A 27500-nucleotide genomic window follows, 5' to 3' on the forward strand; every position below is an offset into this window, starting at 1 on the left:
CATCATTAGTCATTTAAGTCAACATTGGATCATTCAGAGATCCTCACTGAACTTCTGGAGAGAGTTTGCTGCACTGAAAGTAAAGGGGCTGAATAATTTTGCACGCCCAATTTTTCAGTTTTTGATTTGTTAAAAAAGTTTGAAATATCCAATAAATGTCGTTCCACTTCATGATTGTGTCCCACTTGTTGTTGATTCTTCACAAAAAAATACAGTTTTATATCTTTATGTTTGAAGCCTGAAATGTGGCAAAAGGTCGCAAAGTTCAAGGGGGCCGAATACTTTCGCAAGGCACTGTATATATATATAAACTCACTGACACACACACAAGGAGACAAGATGTGATTCTCCTGTATTTTCCTGGTGTTCCAGAACATTCCCATTCCCACGCTGAAGGAGTTTGCCAAGGCCATGGAGAGGAACACACACGTCAAGAAGTTCAGCCTCGCCGCCACACGGAGCAACGACCCCATCGCTGTGGTGGGTGTCTGTCTGTCTGTCTGTAGGTGCCTGTCTGTCTGTCTGGGTGTCTGTGTATGTCTGTATGTCTGTATGTCTGTCTGTATGTCTGTCTGTAGGTGCCTGTCTGGGTGTCTGTCTGTCTGTGGGTGTCTATATCTGTCTGTGGGTGTCTATGTCTGTCTGTCTGGGTGTCTGTCTGGGTGTCTGTCTGTCTGTGGGTGTCTGTCTGGGTGTCTGTCTGTGAAGAAGTGTGTGTGCAGGTTTTTGCTCCAACCCACTCCTAACTACCCCCCCTCCCAGGCGATGAGTGAGATGCTGAAGGAGAACAAGTGGTTGCGGAGTCTCAACCTGGAGTCTAACTTCATCACCAGCGCTGGTGCTGCTGCTCTGGTGGACTCTCTCCGAGACAACGACACACTGACTGAGATCAAGATAGATAACCAGGTAACACACACACACACACACACACACACACACACACACACACACACACTGACTGAGATCAAGATAGACAACCAGGTAGCACACACACACACACACACACACACACTCACTGTCACTGAGATCAAGCTAGACAACCAGGTAACACACACACTAAATATAAACACACATCACACTAAATACACACATACATGATCACACTAACTATACACACACTAACTCACTACAGGGGTTTTTGTCCAATTTTTCAGGATGGTAAAAAGTTTTCAGCTGGAACTTAAAACCAGATCTAAAGTAGAAAATCTAAACAGAGAAAGATCATCTAACAGTCACCAAACATTTAGGACGTCAGGGAGAATCTAGAATTCAAAAACATTTGTTGTGATGTGGGGCCCCCGTTCATTTAGTTACAACGTTTGAGTCACTCAGATTGCTTAAGACATGGCACAATGGTGTAGGATTCAAATGTTCTCTCAGCCACATGGAAAAATGTGTAGGATTCACATGTTCTCTCAGCCACATGGCACAATGGTGTAGGATTCAAATGTTCTCTCAGCCACATGGCAAAATGTGTAGGATTCACATGTTCTCTCAGCCACATGGCAAAATGTGTAGGATTCACATGTTCTCTCAGCCACATGGCACAATGGTGTAGGATTCAAATGTTCTCTCAGCCACATGACAAAATGTGTAGGATTCACATGTTCTCTCAGCCACATGGCAAAATGGTGTAGGATTCACATGTTCTCTCAGCCACATGGCAAAATGGTGTAGGATTCAAATGTTCTCTCAGCCACATGGCAAAATGTGTAGGATTCACATGTTCTCTCAGCCACATGGCAAAATGGTGTAGGATTCAAATGTTCTCTCAGCCACATGGCAAAATGGTGTAGGATTCACATGTTCTGTCAGCCACATGGCAAAATGTGTAGGATTCAAATGTTCTCTCAGCCACATGGCACAATGGTGTAGGATTCACATGTTCTCTCAGCCACATGGCAAAATGGTGTAGGATTCAAATGTTCTCTCAGCCACATGGCAAAATGTGTAGGATTCACATGTTCTCTCAGCCACATGGCAAAATGTGTAGAATTCAAATGTTCTGTCAGCCACATGGCAAAATGTGTAGAATTCAAATGTTCTGTCAGCCACATGGCAAAATGTGTAGAATTCAAATGTTCTGTCAGCCACATGGCAAAATGTGTAGAATTCAAATGTTCTCTCAGCCACATGGCAAAATGTGTAGAATTCAAATGTTCTGTCAGCCACATGGCAAAATGTGTAGGATTCACATGTTCTCTCAGCCACATGGCAAAATGTGTAGGATTCACATGTTCTCTTAGCCACATGGCAAAATGTGTAGGATTCACATGTTCTCTTAGCCACATGGCAAAATGTGTAGAATTCAAATGTTCTGTCAGCCACATGGCAAAATGTGTAGGATTCACATGTTCTCTCAGCCACATGGCAAAATGTGTAGGATTCAAATGTTCTGTCAGCCACATGGCAAAATGTGTAGGATTCACATGTTCTCTCAGCCACATGGCAAAATGTGTAGGATTCACATGTTCTCTCAGCCACATGGCAAAATGTGTAGGATTCACATGTTCTCTTAGCCACATGGCAAAATGTGTAGAATTCAAATGTTCTGTCAGCCACATGGCAAAATGTGTAGAATTCAAATGTTCTGTCAGCCACATGGCAAAATGGTGTAGGATTCACATGTTCTGTCAGCCACATGGCAAAATGGGTAGAATTCAAATGTTCTGTCAGCCACATGGCAAAATGGTGTAGGATTCACATGTTCTGTCAGCCACATGGCAAAATGGGTAGAATTCAAATGTTCTGTCAGCCACATGGCAAAATGGTGTAGGATTCAAATGTTCTCTCAGCCACATGGCAAAATGTGTAGAATTCAAATGTTCTGTCAGCCACATGGCAAAATGGTGTAGGATTCACATGTTCTGTCAGCCACATGGCAAAATGGGTAGAATTCAAATGTTCTGTCAGCCACATGGCAAAATGGTGTAGGATTCACATGTTCTGTCAGCCACATGGCAAAATGGGTAGAATTCAAATGTTCTGTCAGCCACATGGCAAAATGGTGTAGGATTCAAATGTTCTCTCAGCCACATGGCAAAATGTGTAGGATTCAAATGTTCTCTCAGCCACATGGCAAAATGTGTAGGATTCACATGTTCTCTCAGCCACATGGCAAAATGTGTAGAATTCAAATGTTCTGTCAGCCACATGGCAAAATGTGTAGGATTCACATGTTCTCTCAGCCACATGGCAAAATGTGTAGAATTGCAGGAAAATAACTTTAAAACAGCTCCATTTTGTCACTGTGGTCAACAGGAGGGCATCTAAAAAATGTTGGTCGGTGACGCACTGTTGACTTCTCCAGGAGTCAGACCAAGCGGAGTGTGTGTGTGTGGTTCTTGATGTGTGTGTGGTTCTTGATGTGTGTGTGGTTCTTGATGTGTGTGTGGTTCTTGATGTGTTTGTGGTTCTTGATGTGTGTGTGTGTGGTTCTTGATGTGTGTGTGTGGTTCTTGACGTGTGTGTGTGGTTCTTGACGTGTGTGTGTCTCTACAGAGGCAGCAGCTGGGGACTTCAGTAGAGATGGAGATGGCTAAGATGCTGGAGGACAACAACAGCATAGTGAAGTTTGGCTACCACTTCTGTCAGCAAGGCCCACGGGCTAGAGCTGCTGCTGCTATCACCAAGAACAATGACCTGAGTAAGAACACACACACACACACACACACACCATCACTCAGCTTTTAGGATTAGCCTCTTTTGGGCCAATCCTATAACACAGTATATTATACTACAGTCTGTGACTATAACACAGTATATTATACTACAGTCAGTCTGATAGGGTTACTATAATACAGTATATTATACTACAGTCAGTCTGACTATAATACAGTATATTATACTACAGTCAGTCTGACTATAACACAGTATATTATACTACAGTCAGTCTGACTATAACACAGTATATTATACTACAGTCTGTGACTATAACACAGTATATTATACTACAGTCAGACTGACTATAACACAGTATATTATACTACAGTCTGACTGACAGGGTTACTATAACACAGTATATTATACTACAGTCAGACTGACTATAACACAGTATATTATACTACAGTCAGACTGACTATAACACAGTATATTATACTACAGTCAGTCTGACAGGGTTAGTATAACACAGTATATTATACTACAGTCAGACTAACTATAACACAGTATAGTTACAGTCAGACTGACAGGGTTACTATAACACAGTATATTATACTACAGTCATACTGACAGGGTTACTATAACACAGTATATTATACTATAGTCAGTCTGACTATAACACAGTATATTATACTACAATCAGACTGACTATAACACAGTATATTATACTACAATCAGACTGACTATAACACAGTATATTATACTACAGTCAGACTGACTATAACACAGTATATTATACTACAGTCAGACTGACAGGGTTACTATAACACAGTATATTATACTACAGTCAGACTAACTATAACACAGTATAGTTACAGTCAGACTGACAGGGTTACTATAACACAGTATATTATACTACAGTCAGACTGACTATAACACAGTATATTATACTACAGTCAGACTGACTATAACACAGTATATTATACTACAGTCAGACTGACTATAACACAGTATATTATACTACAGTCAGACTGACTATAATACAGTATATTATACTACAGTCAGTCTGACTATAACACAGTATATTATACTACAGTCAGACTGACTATAACACAGTATATTATACTACAGTCAGACTGACAGGGTTACTATAACACAGTATATTATACTACAATCAGACTGACTATAACACAGTATATTATACTACAGTCAGACTGACTATAACACAGTATATTATACTACAGTCAGACTGACAGGGTTACTATAACACAGTATATTATACTACAATCAGACTGACTATAACACAGTATATTATACTACAGTCAGACTGACTATAACACAGTATATTATACTACAGGCAGACTGACTATAACACAGTATATTATACTACAGTCAGTCTGACTATAACACAGTATATTATACTACAGTCAGTCTGACTATAACACAGTATATTATACTACAGTCAGACTGACTATAACACAGTATATTATACTACAGTCAGACTGACTATAACACAGTATATTATACTACAGGCAGACTGACTATAACACAGTATATTATACTACAGTCAGACTGACTATAACACAGTATATTATACTACAGTCAGTCTGACTATAACACAGTATATTATACTACAGTCAGACTGACTATAACACAGTATATTATACTACAGTCAGACTGACTATAACACAGTATATTATACTACAGTCAGACTGACTATAACACAGTATATTATACTACAGTCAGTCTGACTATAACACAGTATATTATACTACAGTCAGACTGACAGGGTTACTATAACACCGTATATTATACTACAGTCAGACTGACAGGGTTACTATAACACAGTATATTATACTACAGTCAGTCTGACTATAACACAGTATATTATACTACAGTCAGTCTGATAGGGTTACTATAACAGTGTTATATCATAATTCTACCATCTCAAAGACACATTTCCAGCTGTTTCCATGGTGACGCAGAGGGTGGGTGGATTTGGTTCATGTTGTTTTATACCCAGGGCTTTGGTGAGGACGACATTTAGCTTCTCTTCTTGAAGACAGACTTTTTTCTTCTAGTCCTGTTGAAAGAGCTCTTCCTCCTTTCTTTCCTGTCGTTTGACATTGTTCCCTCTCTCATCTTGTCCTGTCTGAAGCCCAGGGCCTCTCTCCTCCTGTCTTGTCGGAAGCCCTGGGCCTCTCTCCTCTTGTCCTGTCTGAAGCCCTGGGCCTCTCTCCTCCTGTCCTGTCTGAAGCCCTGGGCCTCTCTCCTCCTGTCCTGTCTGAAGCCCTGGGCCTCTCTCCTCTTGTCCTGTCTGAAGCCCTGGGCCTCTCTCCTCTTGTCCTGTCTGAAGCCCAGGGCCCCTCTCCTCTTGTCCTGTCTGAAGCCCTGGGCCTCTCTCCTCTTGTCCTGTCTGAAGCCCTGGGCCTCTCTCCTCCTGTCCTGTCTGAAGCCCAGGGCCTCTCTCCTCCTGTCCTGTCTGAAGCCCAGGGCCTCTCTCCTCCTGTCCTGTCTGAAGCCCTGACTTCTTCGTTAGCATAAGGCTGGTTTGACTTCTTCGTTAGCATAAGGCTGGTTTGACTTCTTCGTTAGCATAAGGCTGGTTTGACCTCTTCGTTAGCATAAGGCTGGTTTGACTATTCGTTAGCATAAGGCTGGTTTGACTTCTTCTTTAGCATACGGCTGGTTTGACTTCTTCGTTAGCATACGGCTGGTTTGACCTCTTCGTTAGCATAAGGCTGGTTTGACCTCTTCGTTAGCATAAGCTGGATTGACCTCTTCGTTAGCATACGGCTGGTTTGACTCTGACGTGGGCTGGTTTGACTCTGACGTGGGCTGGTTTGACTCTGACGTGGGCTGGTTTGACTGACGGGGGCTTGTATGCACTTTAAAATCATAGGGTTGGACTCTTCTGTCTCTTCTGACCAGCACGGGACTGTTTTAGGATTGTTTGATCACCATGTTGTTTGCTGTGTTTTGATCAAGTTTCTATCTCACTGTACAATTCCTCCTTGTCCTCTTCTCCTTGTCCTCTTCCTGTCTTCTCTCCAGTCCGCAAGAGGCGAGTGGAGGGGGACCAGTAAGAGGCGGAGCCTGTCATGTCTCCCAGACCTGTCCCGTCGTCTCATCTCGCCGTATGGAATACATTTTCAGCCAATCCCCTGGTCTCATCTCACCGTGGACGTTAAAGTCTTGTGCCAAAACCCGGAGCAAGGCGCCCTCAACCAGACCGGGACTGTGAGTCCCAAATGGCACCCTTGTTCCCTACGTAGTGCACTACTTATGATCCGAGCCCTAGGGGCTGTGATCGTGCCCTATAGAGAATAGGGTTCCATTTGAGACCCAGCTAACATCATCTATCTGAGGAGAAGAGAAATAACTGGAATAGCCCTCTCTAGTACCTACATATCTATACACACATGTTGTTGTTGTTATTATTGTTTATTATTGTTTATTATACTATTGTTAGAACTACAGCTGTACATCTTATTGTTTCGTTTTTTCAGTTCATTTCAGGCGCTTTCTTTTTTTGAATTTTCTCTGAATGATTTATTTTCAGTTTTTTTTTTACTGTGTTTAGAGCAACATGAACAGTACTGTAATCTAACCAAGTAACCATGGTTTTAAACATACTATCCTAACCTCTGACCTCTAACCCTACAGTGGTATAGGGCCCTGACCTCCAACCCCTACAGTGGTACGGGACAGGCCTCCCTAGCTAGACTGCTGTATCTCTTGGTTCTGATCAGTGCTTCCTACACAGGGGGAAGAGTGAGGTTGATGTGATGGTAGGGCTGTCTGTTAACCTCCTGGGGTGGATGTGGTGGGTTGTCCTGGTAGGGCCGTCTATTTAACCTCCTGGGGTGGATGTGGTGGGTTGTCCTGGTAGGGCCGTCTATTTAACCTCCTGGGGTGGATGTGGTGGGTTGTCCTGGTAGGGCTGTCTGTTAACCTCCTGGGGTGGATGTGGTGGGTTGTCCTGGTAGGGCCGTCTGTTAACCTCCTGGGGTGGATGTGGTGGGTTGTCCTGGTAGGGCTGTCTGTTTAACCTCCTGGGGTGGATGTGGTGGGTTGGCCTGGTAGGGCCGTCTGTTAACCTCCTGGGGTGGATGTGGTGGGTTGTCCTGGTAGGGCCGTCTATTTAACCTCCTGGGGTGGATGTGGTGGGTTGTCCTGGTAGGGCTGTCTGTTAACCTCCTGGGGTGGATGTGGTGGGTTGTCCTGGTAGGGCCGTCTGTTAACCTCCTGGGGTGGATGTGGTGGGTTGTCCTGGTAGGGCTGTCTGTTAACCTCCTGGGGTGGATGTGGTGGGTTGTCCTGGTATGGCTGTCTGTTAACCTCCTGGGGTGGATGTGGTGGGTTGGCCTGGTAGGGCCGTCTGTTAACCTCCTGGGGTGGATGTGGTGGGTTGGCCTGGTAGGGCCGTCTGTTAACCTCCTGGGGTGGATGTGGTGGGTTGGTGCAGCTGTAGTGTACTCTGAGGAGTGTATGAGAACAGCTGCCTCTCTGAAAAAGTCTCAAGCCCTGAAGAACGTTTATAGATGTCTTAATACTGTCGTAAAGAATTTAAAGTCTTAAAGAATTAAAGTCTTACAATTGATAATACGGTGGATCTCTTTCAATCAAAACAGTTTTTTTTAAATCGATTCAGACTCCGATTTAATGGTTTTATTTTATGTCCCTCTATGTCACTGGGAAACGTATGTGGATGTTATTTAACCAAGTAAATATGAGGTTTTTAAATCCACGACGATGAAGCATTGACCTGATCTTCTGCTCTCCTGTTATTGGTCTGGCGTGAACGTCAGCTCAACCAATGGGCTTCTCCGATACTGAACCATGCCAAAGACTAATATGCAGCGCTTACATACATACTGGACTTGTGAGGAGATGCCACTCCATGTCACTATATTCTCTTTAGATTACACATATCCTGTCAGAGAGTAGGTTAGATCAGACAGAAAACAACATCTGGGTTCATTACACTTGTTTTTTTAAATTTGAAGTGCACAGTGTCGTGTACAATGTCGTCATTTTTGATGTGCACTGTGTTCCTTCTCTCTGCTGGGCTGTTGTTGCTTATGGCGATGGAACAAGGAAGGATGGCCGTCAAGTGTCTGTGTGAAGGAATGTCATGGTAATGAGAGAGACGCAGGAGAGAGCAACACACCACACACAGTGGTCTGGAACCGCCTCCTAGCCCTGGCATGCTACTCACTATGGAAGAAAACCAACATGCTGTGTTAAACTCAGCTGGATTCTCCGGAGAACACTAGCCTGCTGTAAAACAGACAAAATACAGCCTGATGTTGACACTCACCATTTATAAAGAATTACAAACTGGGTGGTTCAAGCCCTGAATGCTGATTGGCTGACAGCCGTGCTACATCAGACCGTATACCACAGGTATGACAAAACATTTAATTTTTACTGCTCTAATTACGTTGGTAACCAGTTTCTAATAGCAATAAGGCACCTTGGGGGTTTATATGGCAAATATACCACGGCTAAGGGCTGTGTCCAGGCACTCCACGCTGCGTCGTGCCTAAGAACAACCCTTAGCTGTGGTATATTGGCACTATACCACCCCCCCCTGTGCCTTATTGCTTAATTACAGGCTGGCCTCCTGGACTCACATGAATCCTACTGGACCAAAACTGCTGAATCTGTGTCCCGGAAACTGGTCCTATGTGTTGTTAATGTGGTAATCTGGAGTAGGAAGTCCTCGTGTTGAGATCATGTGGTTTGTCTGGACCAATACGATGCTCGTGTTTAGTTTCTTAATCACATCTGGTGAACCAGCCAGTTAGTCAGCCTTGATTCTGTGGGTGGGATAGAGCGATGTGATTGGCTGACTAAGGTTATTTGGAGTGATGCTATCTGCTTAACTATAATGTCTGAATCCCAAATGGTTCCCTGTTCCTTATATGGTGTGCTTCCTGTTGACCAGGGCCCATAGGGTGTAACCCAGGCTATAGTAACCTGGCTCTGTGCTCTGCTCTGTCCATAATCTGATCTTAATCATGTATATTGTTATAGTTGACCATCTCATAATGTTTAACCCTCACACACATTCCACACCGTCACACACACACCTGTGTGTATCAAGTAAATGTAAAGATGATTTTGATTTTTGATTTTGTTGTTGAATGGTGAAGCTCCATGTCTGAGACTAAAGAGTAGAGGAAGTAGGAAGCTGTACTGTTAATATTAACCACCAAGCCTGGTAGAAAGGCCATGTCAACTATAATACGTCCTCAACCAATAAATGATTTTACATACGCTGTTCCTCTCTGTTGTCTTCACGTTTCATCCATGTGGTTCATGTGCAGTATTTTATAGTCCTACTGAATTCAATTCAATAACTTTTTTTTTTATTGTTTCCCAAGGTGAACTATTTATGGTGTTGTAATCAATGTCTTTGTTCCAGGAAGAGCAATCCGTCTCAACATCATGCATTTACAGTGCCTTGCGAAAGTATTCGGCCCCCTTGAACTTTGCGACCTTTTGCCACATTTCAGGCTTCAAACATAAAGATATAAAACTGTATTTTTTTGTGAAGAATCAACAACAAGTGGGACACAATCATGAAGTGGAACGACATTTATTGGATATTTCAAACTTTTTTAACAAATCAAAAACTGAAAAATTGGGCGTGCAAAATTAGTTGAGTTGTGTGACTCCCTTTGAAACTCACCTTGGGTTCAAAGGGCATTCCCATAGCGATAGTGATACGGGCAGGTCGTTATATACACTGAACAAAAATATAAACGCAACATGAAGTATTTTCAAAGATTTTACTGAGTTTACATTTCATATAAGGAAAATCCGTCAATTGAAAAATGCATTAGGCTCTAATCTATGGATTTGACATGACTGGGAATACAGATATGCTGTTGATCACAGAAACCTTAGATAAAGAAAACCAGTCAGTATCTGGTGTGACCACCATTTGCCTCATGCAGCGTGACACATCTCCTTCACAGAGTTGATCAGGTTGTTGATTGTGGCCTGTGGAATGTTGTCCCACTCCTCTTCAATGGCTGTGTGAAGTTGCTGGAAATGGGCTGGGAACTGGAACACGCTGTCGTATATGTTGATCCAGAGCATCCCAAACATGCTCAATGGGTGACATGTCTGGTGAGAATGCAGGCCATGGGACATTTTCAGCTTCCAGGAACTGTGTACAGATCCTTGCGACATGAGGCCGTGCGTTATCATGCTGAAACATGAGGTGATGGAGGTGAATGAACGACACAACAACGGACCTCAGAATCTGTTTAAGGTTATTTCTGTGCATTCAAATTGCCATCAATAAAAGGCACATTTATTCGTAGCTTATGCCTGCCCACACCATAACCCGACATCAGCAAACCATCAGTGGGTAAATACTCACCTTTTATGGCCATTGGCCACGCTGGAGAAGTGTGCTCTTCTCTGATAAATCCCGGTTTCAACTGTACCGGGCAGATAGACTTTTTAATTTAAAATGTAAAATGTAACCTTTATTTAACTAGGCAAGTCGGTTAGGAACAAATTCTTATTTACAATGACGGCCTAGGAACAGTGGGTCAACTGCCTTGTTCGGGGGCAGAACAACAGAGTTGTACCTTGATTTGTACCTTGTCGGTTACTGGCCCAAAAGGCAAAAGGCCTCCTGCGGGGACAGGGGCTGGGATTTCTTTTTAAATGTATACAAAAAATATAGGACAAAACACACATCACAACAAGACAGACAACACAACACTACATAAAGAGAGACCTAAAGACAACAAGACAGACAACACAACACTACATAAAGAGGGACCTAAAGACAACAAGACAGACAACACAACACTACATAAAGAGAGACCTAAAGACAACAACATAGCAAGACAGACAACACAACACTACATAAAGAGAGACCTAAAGACAACAACATAGCAAGACAGACAACACAACACTACATAAAGAGAGACCTAAAGACAACAACATAGCAAGACAAACAACACATGGCAACACAGCATGGTAGCAACACAACATGGTAGCAGAACAAAACATGGTACAAACATTATTGGGCCCAGACAACAGCACAAAGGTAGAGACAACAATACATCACGCGAAGCAGCCACAACTGTCAGTAAGTGTCCATGATGGAGTCTTTGAATGAAGAGATGGAGATAAAACTGTCCAGTTTGAGTGTTTTGTTGCAGCTCGATCCAGTCGCGAGCTGCAGCGAACTAAAAAGAGGAGCGACCCAGGGATGTGATGATCATGCTCTTTAATCAGCTTCTTGATATGCCACACGATGCTCACTAACATGGATGGAAACAAATTTGTGCACAACATTTGAGAGAAATAAGCTTTTTGTACGAATGGAAATTTTCTGGGATGATTTATTTCAGTTCATGGGACCAACACTTTACATGTTGCGTTTATATTTTTGTTCAGTGTAGTTGGAAGGATTCTACAGGAGTGTGTGTGTGTGTGTGTGTGTGTGTGTGTGTGTGTGTGTGTGTGTGTGTGTGTGTGTGTGTGTGTGTGTGAGAGAGACGTCCTCTAATTAGATCCAGTTTCTGTGATTGTTTGCACATGCCTGCAGGATGATGTCATGAGTGACTACATTCCTCTCTGGGTTAACTGTGGCAGTGTTGGATCTCACTGCCCTAGTGTGTGAGGGGGGGGGGGGGTTGGATCCCACTTTCATAATGTGTGTGTGTGTGTAGCGTTGGATCTGGTTGCCGTAGTGGACCTCTGTGGGACTCTGGCCAGAGGGGAAATGAATGAGTCATGAGTTTCCACTCCCTGAGAAGACAGAGAGAGAAAGAAAGAGAGAGAGAGAGAGAGAAGAATGGAGAACAGATCATGAGAACAGTTTCCATCTCTCTCTCTCTCTCTCTCTCTCTCTCTCACGTATGGGGTGTTATCACAGCAGAGGTCTGTACTGTAATAGAGAACACTGAAGCAGAAGTTGTGGTGTAACCATGGTTACCAGACAAGCTCTCTCGACGTTCCACAGAATATAATAGAAACTGATAATAGATAGTGGACAATAGTTATTGTCCACCCAGTGTCATACCCAACATCATAATCAAACATCAGAATATCACAAAGACAGATGTCAGAGATATAGAGATATGGGCCTAGAGATATCAGAGATATGGGCCTAGAGATATCAGAGATATAGAGATGTGGGCCTAGAGATATCAGAGATATGGGCCTAGAGATATCAGAGATATAGGCCTAGAGATATAGAGATATATAGGCCTAGAGATATAGAGATATATAGGCCTAGAGATATCAGAGATATAGAGATATAGGCCTAGAGATATCAGAGATATCAGAGATATATAGGCCTAGAGATATCAGAGATATAGAGATATAGGCCTAGAGATATCAGAGATATAGAGATATAGGCCTAGAGATATCAGAGATATAGAGATATAGGCCTAGAGATATCAGAGATATCAGAGATATATAGGCCTAGAGATATCAGAGATATAGGCCTAGAGATATCAGAGATATAGAGATATGGGCCTAGAGATATCAGAGATATAGAGATATGGGCCTAGAGATATCAGAGATATAGAGATATGGGCCTAGAGATATCAGAGATATAGAGATATGGGCCTAGAGATATCAGAGATATAGGCCTAGAGATATCAGAGATATAGGCCTAGAGATATCAGAGATATGGGCCTAGAGATATCAGAGACATAGGCCTAGAGATATCAGAGATATGGGCCTAGAGATATCAGAGATATGGGCCTAGAGATATCAGAGACATAGGCCTAGAGATATCAGAGATATGGGCCTAGAGATATCAGAGATATAGGCCTAGAGATATCAGAGATATGGGCCTAGAGATATCAGAGATATAGAGATATAGGCCTAGAGATATCAGAGATATAGAGATATAGGCCTAGAGATATCAGAGATATAGAGATATAGGCCTAGAGATATCAGAGATATCAGAGATATATAGGCCTAGAGATATCAGAGATATAGAGATATAGGCCTAGAGATATCAGAGATATAGAGATATAGGCCTAGAGATATCAGAGATATCAGAGATATATAGGCCTAGAGATATCAGAGATATAGGCCTAGAGATATCAGAGATATAGAGATATAGGCCTAGAGATATCAGAGATATGGGCCTAGAGATATCAGAGATATAGGCCTAGAGATATCAGAGATATGGGCCTAGAGATATCAGAGATATAGGCCTAGAGATATCAGAGATATAGGCCTAGAGATATCAGAGATATAGGCCTAGAGATATCAGAGATATAGAGATATAGGCCTAGAGATATCAGAGATATGGGCCTAGAGATATCAGAGATATGGAGATATAGGCCTAGAGATATCAGAGATATAGAGATATGGGCCTAGAGATATCAGAGATATGGGCCTAGAGATATCAGAGATATGGAGATATAGGCCTAGAGATATCAGAGATATAGAGCTATGGGCCTAGAGATATCAGAGATATGGAGATATAGGCCTAGAGATATCAGAGATATGGGCCTAGAGATTTCAGAGATGTGGAGATATAGGCCTAGAGATATCAGAGATATAGAGCTATGGGCCTAGAGATATCAGAGATATGGAGATATAGGCCTAGATATATCAGAGATATAGAGCTATGGGCCTAGAGATATCAGAGATATAGAGATATGGGCCTAGAGATATCAGAGATATAGAGATATGGGCCTAGAGATATCAGAGATATAGAGATATGGGCCTAGAGATATCAGAGATATAGGCCTAGAGATATCAGAGATATAGAGATATGGGCCTAGAGATATCAGAGATATAGGCCTAGAGATATCAGAGATATAGAGATATGGGCCTAGAGATATCAGAGATATAGAGATATGGGCCTAGAGATATCAGAGATATAGAGATGGGCCTAGAGATATCAGAGATATAGGCCTAGAGATATCAGAGATATAGAGATATGGGCCTAGAGATATCAGAGATATAGGCCTAGAGATATCAGAGATATAGAGATGTAGGCCTAGAGATATCAGAGATATAGAGATATATGCCTAGAGATATCAGAGATAGGCCTAGAGATATCAGAGATATGAGCCTAGAGATATCAGCGATATAGGCCTAGAGATATCAGAGATATAGGCCTAGAGATATCAGAGATATGGGCCTAGAGATATCAGAGATATAGGCCTAGAGATATCAGAGATATAGGCCTAGAGATATCAGAGATATAGGCCTAGAGATATCAGAGATATGGGCCTAGAGATATCAGAGATATAGAGATACAGGCCTAGAGATATCAGAGATATAGAGATATGGGCCTAGAGATATCAGAGATATAGAGATATGGGCCTAGAGATATCAGAGATATAGAGATATATAGGCCTAGAGATATCAGAGATATAGAGATATAGGCCTAGAGATATCAGAGATATAGAGATATAGGCCTAGAGATATCAGAGACATAGAGATATAGGCCTAGAGATATCAGAGATATAGAGATATAGGCCTAGAGATATCAGAGATATCAGAGATATATAGGCCTAGATATATCAGAGATATAGGCCTAGAGATATCAGAGATATAGAGATATAGGCCTAGAGATATCAGAGATATGGGCCTAGAGATATCAGAGATATAGGCCTAGAGATATCAGAGATATGGGCCTAGAGATATCAGAGATATAGGCCTAGAGATATCAGAGATATAGGCCTAGAGATATCAGAGATATGGGCCTAGAGATATCAGAGATATAGGCCTAGAGATATCAGAGATATAGGCCTAGAGATATCAGAGATATAGGCCTAGAGATATCAGAGATATAGAGATATAGGCCTAGAGATATCAGAGATATGGGCCTAGAGATATCAGAGATATAGAGATATAGGCCTAGAGATATCAGAGATATAGAGATATGGGCCTAGAGATATCAGAGATATGGGCCTAGAGATATCAGAGATATGGAGATATAGGCCTAGAGATATCAGAGATATGGGCCTAGAGATATCAGAGATATGGAGATATAGGCCTAGAGATATCAGAGATATAGAGCTATGGGCCTAGAGATATCAGAGATATAGAGATATGGGCCTAGAGATATCAGAGATATAGAGATATGGGCCTAGAGATATCAGAGATATAGAGATATAGGCCTAGAGATATCAGAGATATGGGCCTAGAGATATCAGAGATATAGGCCTAGAGATATCAGAGATATGGGCCTAGAGATATCAGAGATATAGGCCTAGAGATATCAGAGATATAGGCCTAGAGATATCAGAGATATGGGCCTAGAGATATCAGAGATATAGGCCTAGAGATATCAGAGATATAGGCCTAGAGATATCAGAGATATAGAGATATAGGCCTAGAGATATCAGAGATATGGGCCTAGAGATATCAGAGATATAGAGATATAGGCCTAGAGATATCAGAGATATAGAGATATGGGCCTAGAGATATCAGAGATATGGGCCTAGAGATATCAGAGATATGGAGATATAGGCCTAGAGATATCAGAGATATGGGCCTAGAGATATCAGAGATATGGAGATATAGGCCTAGAGATGTCAGAGATATAGAGCTATGGGCCTAGAGATATCAGAGATATGGAGATATAGGCCTAGAGATATCAGAGATATAGAGCTATGGGCCTAGAGATATCAGAGATATCAGAGATATGGGCCTAGAGATATCAGAGATATAGAGATATGGGCCTAGAGATATCAGAGATATAGAGATATGGGCCTAGAGATATCAGAGATAAAGGCCTAGAGATATCAGAGATATAGAGATATGGGCCTAGAGATATCAGAGATATAGGCCTAGAGATATCAGAGATATAGAGATATAGGCCTAGAGATATCAGAGATATAGAGATATGGGCCTAGAGATATCAGATATATAGGCCTAGAGATATCAGAGATATAGAGATATAGGCCTAGAGATATCAGAGATATAGGCCTAGAGATATCAGAGATATGGGCATAGAGATATCAGAGATATAGAGATATGGGCCTAGAGATATCAGAGATATAGGCCTAGAGATATCAGAGATATAGAGATATGGGCCTAGAGATATCAGGGATATAGGCCTAGAGATATCAGAGATATAGAGATATGGGCCTAGAGATATCAGAGATATAGGCCTAGAGATATCAGAGATATAGAGATATGGGCCTAGAGATTTCAGAGATATAGAGATATGGGCCTAGAGATATCAGAGATATAGAGATATGGGCCTAGAGATATCAGAGATATAGAGATATGGGCCTAGAGATTTCAGAGATATAGAGATATGGGCCTAGAGATATCAGAGATATAGAGATATAGGCCTAGAGATATCAGAGATATAGAGATATGGGCCTAGAGATATCAGAGATATGGAGATATGGGCCTAGAGATATCAGAGATATAGAGCTATGGGCCTAGAGATATCAGAGATATAGGCCTAGAGATATCAGAGATATAGAGCTATGGGCCTAGAGATATCAGAGATATGGAGATATAGGCCTAGAGATATAGAGATATGGGCCTAGAGATATCAGAGATATAGAGATATGGGCCTAGAGATATCAGAGATATAGAGATATAGGCCTAGAGATATCAGAGATATAGAGATATGGGCCTAGAGATATCAGAGATATGGAGATATGGGCCTAGAGATATCAGAGATATAGAGATATGGGCCTAGAGATATCAGAGATATAGAGATATGGACCTAGAGATATCAGAGATATAGAGATATGGGCCTAGAGATATCAGAGATAAAGGCCTAGAGATATCAGAGATATAGAGATATGGGCCTAGAGATATCAGAGATATAGGCCTAGAGATATCAGAGATATAGAGATATAGGCCTAGAGATATCAGAGATATAGAGATATGGTTCTAGAGATATCAGATATATAGGCCTAGAGATATCAGAGATATAGAGATATAGGCCTAGAGATATCAGAGATATAGGCCTAGAGATATCAGAGATATGGGCATAGAGATATCAGAGATATAGAGATATGGGCCTAGAGATATCAGAGATATAGGCCTAGAGATATCAGAGATATAGAGATATGGGCCTAGAGATATCAGGGATATAGGCCTAGAGATATCAGAGATATAGAGATATGGGCCTAGAGATATCAGAGATATAGGCCTAGAGATATCAGAGATATAGAGATATGGGCCTAGAGATTTCAGAGATATAGAGATATGGGCCTAGAGATATCAGAGATATAGAGATATGGGCCTAGAGATATCAGAGATATAGAGATATGGGCCTAGAGATTTCAGAGATATAGAGATATGGGCCTAGAGATATCAGAGATATAGAGATATAGGCCTAGAGATATCAGAGATATAGAGATATGGGCCTAGAGATATCAGAGATATGGAGATATGGGCCTAGAGATATCAGAGATATAGAGCTATGGGCCTAGAGATATCAGAGATATAGGCCTAGAGATATCAGAGATATAGAGCTATGGGCCTAGAGATATCAGAGATATGGAGATATAGGCCTAGAGATATAGAGATATGGGCCTAGAGATATCAGAGATATAGAGATATGGGCCTAGAGATATCAGAGATATAGAGATATAGGCCTAGAGATATCAGAGATATAGAGATATGGGCCTAGAGATATCAGAGATATGGAGATATGGGCCTAGAGATATCAGAGATATAGAGCTATGGGCCTAGAGATATCAGAGATATAGGCCTAGAGATATCAGAGATATAGAGCTATGGGCCTAGAGATATCAGAGATATGGAGATATAGGCCTAGAGATATCAGAGATATAGAGCTATGGGCCTAGAGATATCAGAGATATGGAGATATAGGCCTAGAGATATCAGAGATATAGAGCTATGGGCCTAGAGATATCAGAGATATAGAGATATGGGCCTAGAGATATCAGAGATATAGAGATATGGGCCTAGAGATATCAGAGATATAGAGATATGGGCCTAGAGATATCAGAGATATAGAGATATAGGCCTAGAGATATCAGAGATATAGAGATATGGGCCTAGAGATATCAGAGATATAGAGATATAGGCCTAGAGATATCAGAGATATAGAGATATGGGCCTAGAGATATCAGAGATATAGGCCTAGAGATATCAGAGATATAGAGATATGGGCCTAGAGATATCAGAGATATAGGCCTAGAGATATCAGAGATATAGAGATATGGGCCTAGAGATATCAGAGATATAGAGATATGGGCCTAGAGATATCAGAGATATAGAGCTATGGGCCTAGAGATATCAGAGATATAGAGATATGGGCCTAGAGATATCAGAGATATAGGCCTAGAGATATCAGAGATATAGAGATTTGGGCCTAGATATATCAGAGATATAGGCCTAGAGATATCAGAGATATAGAGATATAGGCCTAGAGATATCAGAGATATAGATATGGGCCTAGAGATATCAGAGATATAGGCCTAGAGATATCAGCGATATAGAGATATAGGCCTAGAGATATCAGAGATATAGGCCTAGAGACATCAGAGATATAGGCCTAGAGATATCAGAGATATAGAGATATAGGCCTAGAGATATCAGAGATATGGAGATATGGGCCTAGAGATATCAGAGATATAGGCCTAGAGATATCAGAGATATAGAGATATGGGCCTAGAGATATCAGAGATATAGGCCTAGAGATATCAGAGATATAGAGATATGGGCCTAGAGATATCATAGATATGGGCCCAGAGATATCAGAGATATACAGATATGGGCCTAGAGATATCAGAGATATAGGCCTAGAGATATCAGAGATATAGAGCTATGGGCCTAGAGATATCAGAGATATAGAGATATGGGCCTAGAGATATCAGAGATATAGGCCTAGAGATATCAGAAACATAGAGATAGAGATATAGGCCAAGAGATATCAGAGATATAGATATATGGGCCTAGAGAAATCAGAGATATAGGCCAAGAGACATCAGAGATATAGAGATATGGACCTAGAGATATCAGAGATATAGGTCTAGAGATATAGAGATATAGAGATATGCAGAGAAGCCCTTCTCACAGGTAGTAGTAAGTGAACGCAGCTGAAGCCAGTAAGACTTGGATCCGTTTTTTGCCTGTGAAGTGAGGTCAGGCAAACTGGAGTTCAGATGAGATTATGAGATTTATAGTTCTGTCGTCTGAAATCAGTTTTAATGAGAAGCTTTGCCAGATCAGGCCTGATAGGGTTTTACTGCAGTGGTAGAAGTCGCCCCTAATCACAGATCTAGGACCAGATGACTTCACTCTCCAGTCCTAACCATTAGGGGGATGGAAAACTGTAGACCTGACCCTAGACCAGTGGCTAGGGACAGCTCTGACCCGAGATCAGTGGTTAGGGACAGCTCTGACCCTAGATCAGTGGTTAGGGACGGCTCTGACCCTAGACCAGTGGCTAGGGACAGCTCTGACCCTGGATCAGTGGTTAGGAACAGATCTGACCCTAGATCAGTGGTTAGGGACGGCTCTGACCCTAGACCAGTGGCTAGGGACAGCTCTGACCCGAGATCAGTGGTTAGGGACAGCTCTGACCCGAGATCAGTGGTTAGGAACGGCTCTGACCCTAGATCAGTGGTTAGGGACAGCTCTGACCCGAGATCAGTGGTTAGGGACAGCTCTGACCCGAGATCAGTGGTTAGGGACAGCTCTGACCCGAGATCAGTGGTTAGGGACGGCTCTGACCCTAGATCAGTGGTTAGGGACAGCTCTGACCCGAGATCAGTGGTTAGGGACAGCTCTGACCCGAGATCAGTGGTTAGGGACAGCTCTGACCCGAGATCAGTGGTTAGGGACAGATCTGACCCGAGATCAGTGGTTAGGGACAGCTCTGACCCGAGATCAGTGGTTAGGGACAGCTCTGACCCTAGATCAGTGGTTAGGGACAGCTCTGACCCTGGATCAGTGGTTAGGGACAGCTCTGACCCTGGATCAGTGGTTAGGGACAGCTCTGACCCTGGATCAGTGGTTAGGGACAGCTCTGATCCGAGATCAGTGGTTAGGGGCTCTTCCTAACCACTAGCTGCTCTGGACTCAGTTCATTGGTCTTCTCAAATACACCAGTCCGGTACATTTCTCACAACGTGACATAAGTATTTTTCTATTCATTTAATATTCCTATTGATGTGTTCCTATTCCTTCCAAATGTTGTTATGATTTTTGGTTGCACCCCTTCTCACGTTGGTTGAGCGTCTTCTATTTGTTTCCTTATTCATTAAACACACAGGTGTTTGTGTTATTAAATGTGACCATCATTACTGAGTGTGTGTGGTTTTGTCAGGATCACGGGCAGGGTTAGAGGGTGGGGCACAGGACTCTGTGTGGGCTGCGATCATGTTGAGAATAAACAAACCAACTGGACTGAATCCAGGGTCAAGGTGAAAGGGATGATGTAACATGCACACGGCGTGGCAGCAGTGTGTTTGGTTTCCGGGTGTAAAGCATGTGTGTGTGTGTGTGTGTGTGTGTGTGTGTGTGTGTGTGTGTTTTAGTTTTAAAGTCACCCTAGGTCGACCTGTATTTAAGAGCACAATGTGAGTGATAGAGCATGTCAGTACAACTCCCCTCTCTCTCTTCTGGCAGCAGACAGGGAGTTTGTTTTCTCTCCCTCTCTCTCTCGCTCTCTCTCTCTTTCTCTCTCTCTCTCCCTCCCTCTCCCTCTCTCTCTCTCTCTCTCTCTCTCACTCTCTCTCTCTCTCTCTCAATTCAATTCAAAGGGCTGTATTGGCGTGAGAAACATATGTTTACAATGCCAAAGCAAGTGAAATAGATAATAAACAAAAGTTCCAAAGGAATAGAGACATTTTAAATGTCATATTATGTATATATACAGTGTTGTAACGATGTGCAAATAGTTAAAGTACAAAAGGGGAAATAAATAAACATAAATATGGGTCATATTTACAATGGTGTTTGTTCTTCATTGGTTGCCCGTGTGGCAACAGGTCACAAATCTTGCTGCTGTGATGTCACATTGTGGTATTTCACCCAGTAGATGGTGTGGTATCCAGGGAGGTCTCCCCGGGGTTTAGTGATAGAGGGGAGGTACGTGCATGTGACGTTGGCTCCCTCTGCCGGGAGTACAAAGGCTGGGCACCCCGACGCGGATGGCTCCCTCTTTTTGACAGCATGAGAAGACTTTGCCTTTGTTTTGGTTGTTTTGTTTGTCAATTATGGTGTGCAGGGTGAATACGTGGTCTGTCATATGGTAATTTGGTAAAAAGACAATTTGATAAATCTCTCTCTCTCCCCATACCTGCCCTCTAAATACACCTCTGCTGTCTTCAACCAGGATCTCAGCGATCACTTTCTCATTGCCTGCGTGCGTACTGGGTCCATGGTCAAATGACCACCCCTCATCACTGTCAAACGCTCCCTAAAACACTTCAGCGAGCAGGCCTTTCTAATCGACCTGGCCCGGGTATCATGGAAGGATATTGACCTCATCCTGTCAGCAGAGGATGCCTGGTTGCTCTTCAAGAGTACTTTCCTCTCCATCTTAAATTAGCATGCCCCGTTCAAAAAAATGAACTAAGAACAGATATAGCCCATCCTGTGGCGTTCTGCATTAGCATCGAATAGCCCCCGCGATATGCAACTTTTCAGGGAAGTCAGGAACCAATATACTCAGTCAGTTAGGAAAGCAAAAGCTAGCTTTTTCAAACAGAAATGACCACCCAGAGGAATTGTGAAAAACTGAGTTTAAATGTATTTGGCTAAGGTGTATGTAAACTTCCGACTTCAACTGCATCACTCCAGTATTAATGCTAAATTGTAATTATTTTCGCCTCTAGGGCCTATTTATTGCCTACTTCTCTAATCTTCTACATTTGCACACACTGTACATAGATTGTTCTATTTTTATTTTCTTTTGTGTTGTTGACTGTACGTTTGTTGTTGTTTTTGTCGAATTGCTTTGCTTTATCTTGGCCAGGTCGCAGTTGTTAATGAGAACTTGTTCTCAACTGGCCTACCTGGTTAAATAAAGGTGTTCTCAACTAGCCTACCTGGTTAAATAAAGGTGTTCTCAACTGGCCTACCTGGTTAAATAAAGGTGTTCTCAACTAGCCTACCTGGTTAAATAAAGGTGTTCTCAACTGGCCTACCTGGTTAAATAAAGGTGTTCTCAACTGGCCTACCTGGTTAAATAAAGGTGTTCTCAACTAGCCTTCCTGGTTAAATAAAGGTGTTCTCAACTAGCCTACCTGGTTAAATAAAGGTGTTCTCAACTGGCCTACCTGGTTAAATAAAGGTGAAATAAAAATGTTTAAAAGAAAATAATTCCAGGATCTTTATTGTTCAACAGGTGAGCCCCTCTCTCTACCAGATGAGAAAGGTCCTGTGCTGCGTGTCATCACCCAGCATTGATGCTCCGCACTGCTCACTCTCAGCACCCTTACAAAAAAAATACTGCAATTAGAGTGTAGTACACAGCAGTTATTCTGCAATTACTGCGTCCAAAATACCACAGTCGACTACAGATTCTGCACTTTTATAAACTGCAATCTTTTATGTCAGGGTTAAATGATAAAATAACACAATGATTTCCATTAACGTATTAATCTGATGCATGTTTACGTGCACCTTATTTCACAGCGCTCATCTGCCGCCACCCGGTGGATATTCAACGCAGTTAATCGTGTCGTGCTGAACTGGGAAAACGCTCATCTGTCACTTCCGGTTCGTCCTCATCGAAAGAAATGGCGGACATGGACGAACTGTTCGGGAGTGATGGGGACAGTGACAACGAACAAAGAGGTGAAGTTAGCCATCAAAATGCTGTTCCGAAAAGTTAGCTAAACACGTCTAAAGTTACGCTAGATGAATAGCTTTATGCAGTTACAGCTAGTAAGTTAGCTAATGTGATCTAGCTAAGGCCGGTTGGCTGATGCTAGCGAAGCTAACGTTAAGTAGCTAACAAGTAGCTAACGTTAGTAAAGAGGACCTTTGAGAATATCCATCAACAACCTAACTAGAACCAAACGTAGCTAACGTTAGTATTTGTGTTTATTTCACATGCATGTACATTTCCCCTCTGCTGAAAGCTAACATGACTGTGTGTGTGTGTGTGTGTGTGTGTGTGTGTGTGTGTGTGTGTGTGTGTGTGTGTGTGTGTGTGCAGTGGTCTCAGCCGTGGCGTCTGGCTCTGGTTCAGGTTCTGAATCTGAGCCGGAGATGCCCAGGTCCCGTTCCCATAGTAACGCCTCCGGCAGCGGCAGCGACAGCGGGAGAGATGATGATGATGGACAAGATGGGGGAAAGCCCAACACCAAGGTGAGGTCCAGTTGTTTCAGTACATACACACACAGGAAACACTCTTAACCTCAATAATGACATGGTATAACTCTATGAACCAGGAGCTGTTTGGGGATGACAGTGAAGAGGAACGCCAGAGCCGACACAGCGACAACCAATCAAACCTGTCGGAACGCTCAGGAAACCAGTCGGACGCCAGCATGCACTCGGAGCCCGAGGACAATGACCAGTCAGACGCGGAGCAGCACAGTGGGTCGGAGAGAGGGCACCGGGAGGAAGAGGAGGAAGATGGAGATCGAAGGTCAGAGGCAGGCAGTCCAGTATCGGGGGTGGGGAGCCCCAGGTCTGGGAGGGGCAGTGCTCGCTCTGAGAAGAGGTGAGGAGGAATGGTTTTATATAGGCTAGTGCTTTTTCATCTGGTATTGAAAGCACTTTGAGTGAAAACAAATTTCATTGGAATGTACATAATTCATAATAACTTTTTTTCCTGCCAGTATCCATAGCGACCCCGGCACCCCCCACTCGGCTCCCGGCACCCCCCACTCGGCTCCCGGCACCCCCCACTCGGCGCCCGGCACCCCCCACTCGGCTCCCGGCACCCCCCACTCGGCTCCCGGCACCCCCCACTCGGCGCCCGGCACCCCACACTCGGCGCCCGGCACCCCCCTGTCAGACCCCGGCACCCCCATGTCAGACCCCGGCACCCCCCACTCAGGGCCCGGCACCCCCCACTCAGGGCCCGGAACCCCCCACTCAGATGGGGAGGGGTCAGGCAAGGAGAACCAATCAGATGATGAAAAGTGGGGAGGAGGGGCTAAGAGTGACCAATCAGAGGATGAGGAAGAGGAGAAGAAGCGGCACCAATCGGACGAAGAGCGAGATAATTCTGATGAGGACAGGGCGGGGCACAGGAGCAGGAAGAAGTCAGGTATTGAAGAAAGTGTGTGTGTGGTCTGAAGGACCTTCCTCTAGCCACTCACTAGATCAGCCTTGGAGTTTGAAAAGAAAATTGTAGCAACCTTCAGCCACATCTGCTTTTCTCTTGTATTAATGTACTCTATCAAGCCTTATCCATATGATACTGTTGTATCACATCCTATATGCTATTGGTTGCTGCTGTGCCCTTGAACAAGGCACTTAACCCCCCACAGCAGCAGTTCCCTGTGAACCCAGTCTGGCAGCTCCCCTTACCACTAAAAAAACCTCTACACAGCGCATTGTGACACTTGGCATTCAGGCCAAACAGTTCAATCTTGGTTTCATCAAACCAGAAAATATTTTTTATCATGGTCTAAAAGTCCTTTAGGTGCCTTTTGGCAAACTCCAAGTGGGCTGTCATGTGCCTTTTACTGAGGAGTGGCTTCTGTCTGGCCATACAGGTCACTGCTGTAGAGATGGTTGTTCTTCTGGAAGGTTCTCCCATCTCCACAGAGGAACTCTGGAGCTCTGTCAGAGTGACCATTGGGTGCTTGGTCACCTCTCTGACCAAGGCCCTTCTCCTCCGACTGCTCAGTTTGTCCGGGCGTCCAGCTCTAGGAAGAGTCTTGGTGGTTCCAAACTTCTTCCATTTAAGAATGATGGAGGCCACTGTGTTCTTGGGGACCTTAAATGCTTCAGACATTTTTTTGGTACCCTTCCTCAGATCTGTACCTCGATACAATCCTGTCAAAATCATTTAATCAATTTTAGAATAAGACTGTAACGTAACAAAATGTGGAAAAAGTCAAGGGGTCTGAATAACATTTCTATTGGACCTTGTGTGCAATTGACCAGTAAAATTATCTTTAATCTTTGTTTGAGGAATGACTGGAAGTCTACAGGAGAATTATAATAATTAAATGGTGTGTGTGTGTGCGTGCTTCAGAGTCTGCGAAGGGCAGTGACAGCGAGGATGACTTCGTCGGACGGAAGAACAAGAAGATGGCGTCTGCCTCGGACTCTGACAGCGATGTTGGAGCCAAGAAGGAGATGGCGGTGGCGTCTGGCTCAGACTCTGACAGCGATGTTGGAGCCAAGAAGAAGATGGCGGCGTCTGGCTCAGACTCTGACAGCGACGTTGGAGCCAAGAAGAAGATGGCGGCGTCTGGTTCAGACTCTGACAGCGACGTTGGAGCCAAGAAGAAGATGGCGGCGTCTGGCTCAGACTCTGACAGCGACGTTGGAGCCAAGAAGAAGGGTAAAGGTAAACCTAGATCTGAAGGCTGGTTGCAAAAATAACTTTCCTAAAAATCCCTGGTTTTCCAGAAATCCTGGTTGGAGGATTCTGGATTTCCTGCTTATCCCCGCCTGAATCCGGGAGTCTTCCAACCGGGAATTCTGGAAAACTTGGGCGTTTAGAAAAATGCAACCCTAATCTGAAGAGTCCTATAGGAGGTCTCCTCAAAGCATGCTAGGGGAGAAGATCCAAGGTTCCTCCTGGTGTAGGCTTGGCCGGTATATATCATATATAGCAGGGATCATCAACTAGATTCAGCCGCAGGCTGATTTAAAAAAAATATATATAAAAATATATTATTCTTGAGTGGATGTTCCGGAAGGGGTCCGGAACATAATTACAAATAATTTGTAGACTGCAAATTGACCACAAAAAAAACCCAAACAGAGATAATATTTGACTAAAACATCATTATATCAAACCTTGCTTACATTTGTATGTATAATGCATGGGAATACTTGGGAACCGATTTTCCAGAATTAAAATCACTTGGAGCTGATTTCCTGGTGTTTTTAGTCTTTTATGTAAAAAAAACAACAACAAAAAAAAAAAACAGTTTTGCTCAACTTAAATAAAAACCGTTTGGCCAGTGGGCCGCCATTTGAGGAACCCTGATATATACAGGATACCGTATCCCGGTGTATTTGGAAATAGCCACAGGATGGTTTTGCAATAACGTTGTAACTATCTCATTTATTTAATAAATTAGAATATTTGTAGCTACTTTTTATGTTATGAAATACAGTACCTGCAGTCAACGTGCAATACGCTTGGTGGTCTGCTTTGTCTCCTGTCACATTATTTTACATTCTGGAGCCTTGAGTCACTCACTGTTGTGCAGCATTAGCCAGGAGATGTAGTTACACATATTTGACAGCTAAATATCTTCTCACTATTAAGTTGACTGTCTAAAAGGTGCTAAATGCTCTGCAGTTGTGCATTTGGTTTGCTAATTTAGTAGCTAGTTATCTAGCTAAGTGGTTAGTTTCTTCCAAAATCAAGCTTTGCTTGGTAACAGAAGAGAATCCCCTAGTGGGTCAGGAGAATCCCCTAGTGGGTCAGGAGAATCCCCTAGTGGGTCAGGAGAATCCCCTAGTGGGTCAGGAGAATCCCCTAGTGGGTCAGGAGAATCCCCTAGTGGGTCAGGAGAACGCTATTGTCTGTTCTGCAAATAGTTTGTCAGAGACTCTAAAATGTTCGCAATGCGCTCGTTAGCATTTAGCTAGCATTCACTATGGGATTTCACATGTACTTATTAGCATTGGTAGCCTCCATATTGCAGAGGCTCAGTGGGGTTTGAAAACAGCGCCCCTTGTGTTCAGTGCTGGTATTACTGAATATCCGGGGATGAAGGTATGACAGTCTGGATACCACCCAAGCCGACTCCGATGCACTTTGAGGAGGCGGAGGGGTCAGGGTATAATCC

The 27500-nt window shown here is 43.0% G+C and overlaps 2 protein-coding genes across 13 annotated transcripts in view; both read left to right on the top strand.

The window, feature by feature from the left end:
* LOC139411756 (tropomodulin-3-like) overlaps positions 1-9891 on the top strand; it is a 51630-nt gene extending 41739 nt beyond the window's left edge. For 5 of the 12 annotated variants that reach the window (XM_071158478.1, XM_071158479.1, XM_071158475.1 and 2 more), the window contains 4 exons: positions 373-480; positions 763-906; positions 3502-3646; positions 6655-9891. In XM_071158478.1, the coding sequence (XP_071014579.1) occupies positions 373-480; positions 763-906; positions 3502-3646; positions 6655-6686 (429 nt within the window). In that variant the 3' untranslated portion in view covers positions 6687-9891. The remainder of the gene's footprint in view (positions 1-372; positions 481-762; positions 907-3501; positions 3647-6654) is intronic. The other 7 variants (XR_011634635.1, XR_011634633.1, XR_011634636.1 and 4 more) reach the window with 3 other exon arrangements.
* A 13412-nt stretch (positions 9892-23303) lies between these two features.
* LOC139412275 (RNA polymerase-associated protein LEO1-like) overlaps positions 23304-27500 on the top strand; it is an 18820-nt gene continuing 14623 nt past the window's right edge. The window contains exons 1-5 of the mRNA XM_071159116.1: positions 23304-23361; positions 23726-23877; positions 23961-24235; positions 24354-24787; positions 25724-26041. Of these exons, the coding sequence (XP_071015217.1) occupies positions 23304-23361; positions 23726-23877; positions 23961-24235; positions 24354-24787; positions 25724-26041 (1237 nt within the window). The remainder of the gene's footprint in view (positions 23362-23725; positions 23878-23960; positions 24236-24353; positions 24788-25723; positions 26042-27500) is intronic.

The sequence above is a fragment of the Oncorhynchus clarkii genome, chromosome 6 (assembly GCF_045791955.1).
Source record: "Oncorhynchus clarkii lewisi isolate Uvic-CL-2024 chromosome 6, UVic_Ocla_1.0, whole genome shotgun sequence".
NCBI classification, from domain to species: Eukaryota; Metazoa; Chordata; class Actinopteri; order Salmoniformes; family Salmonidae; genus Oncorhynchus; species Oncorhynchus clarkii.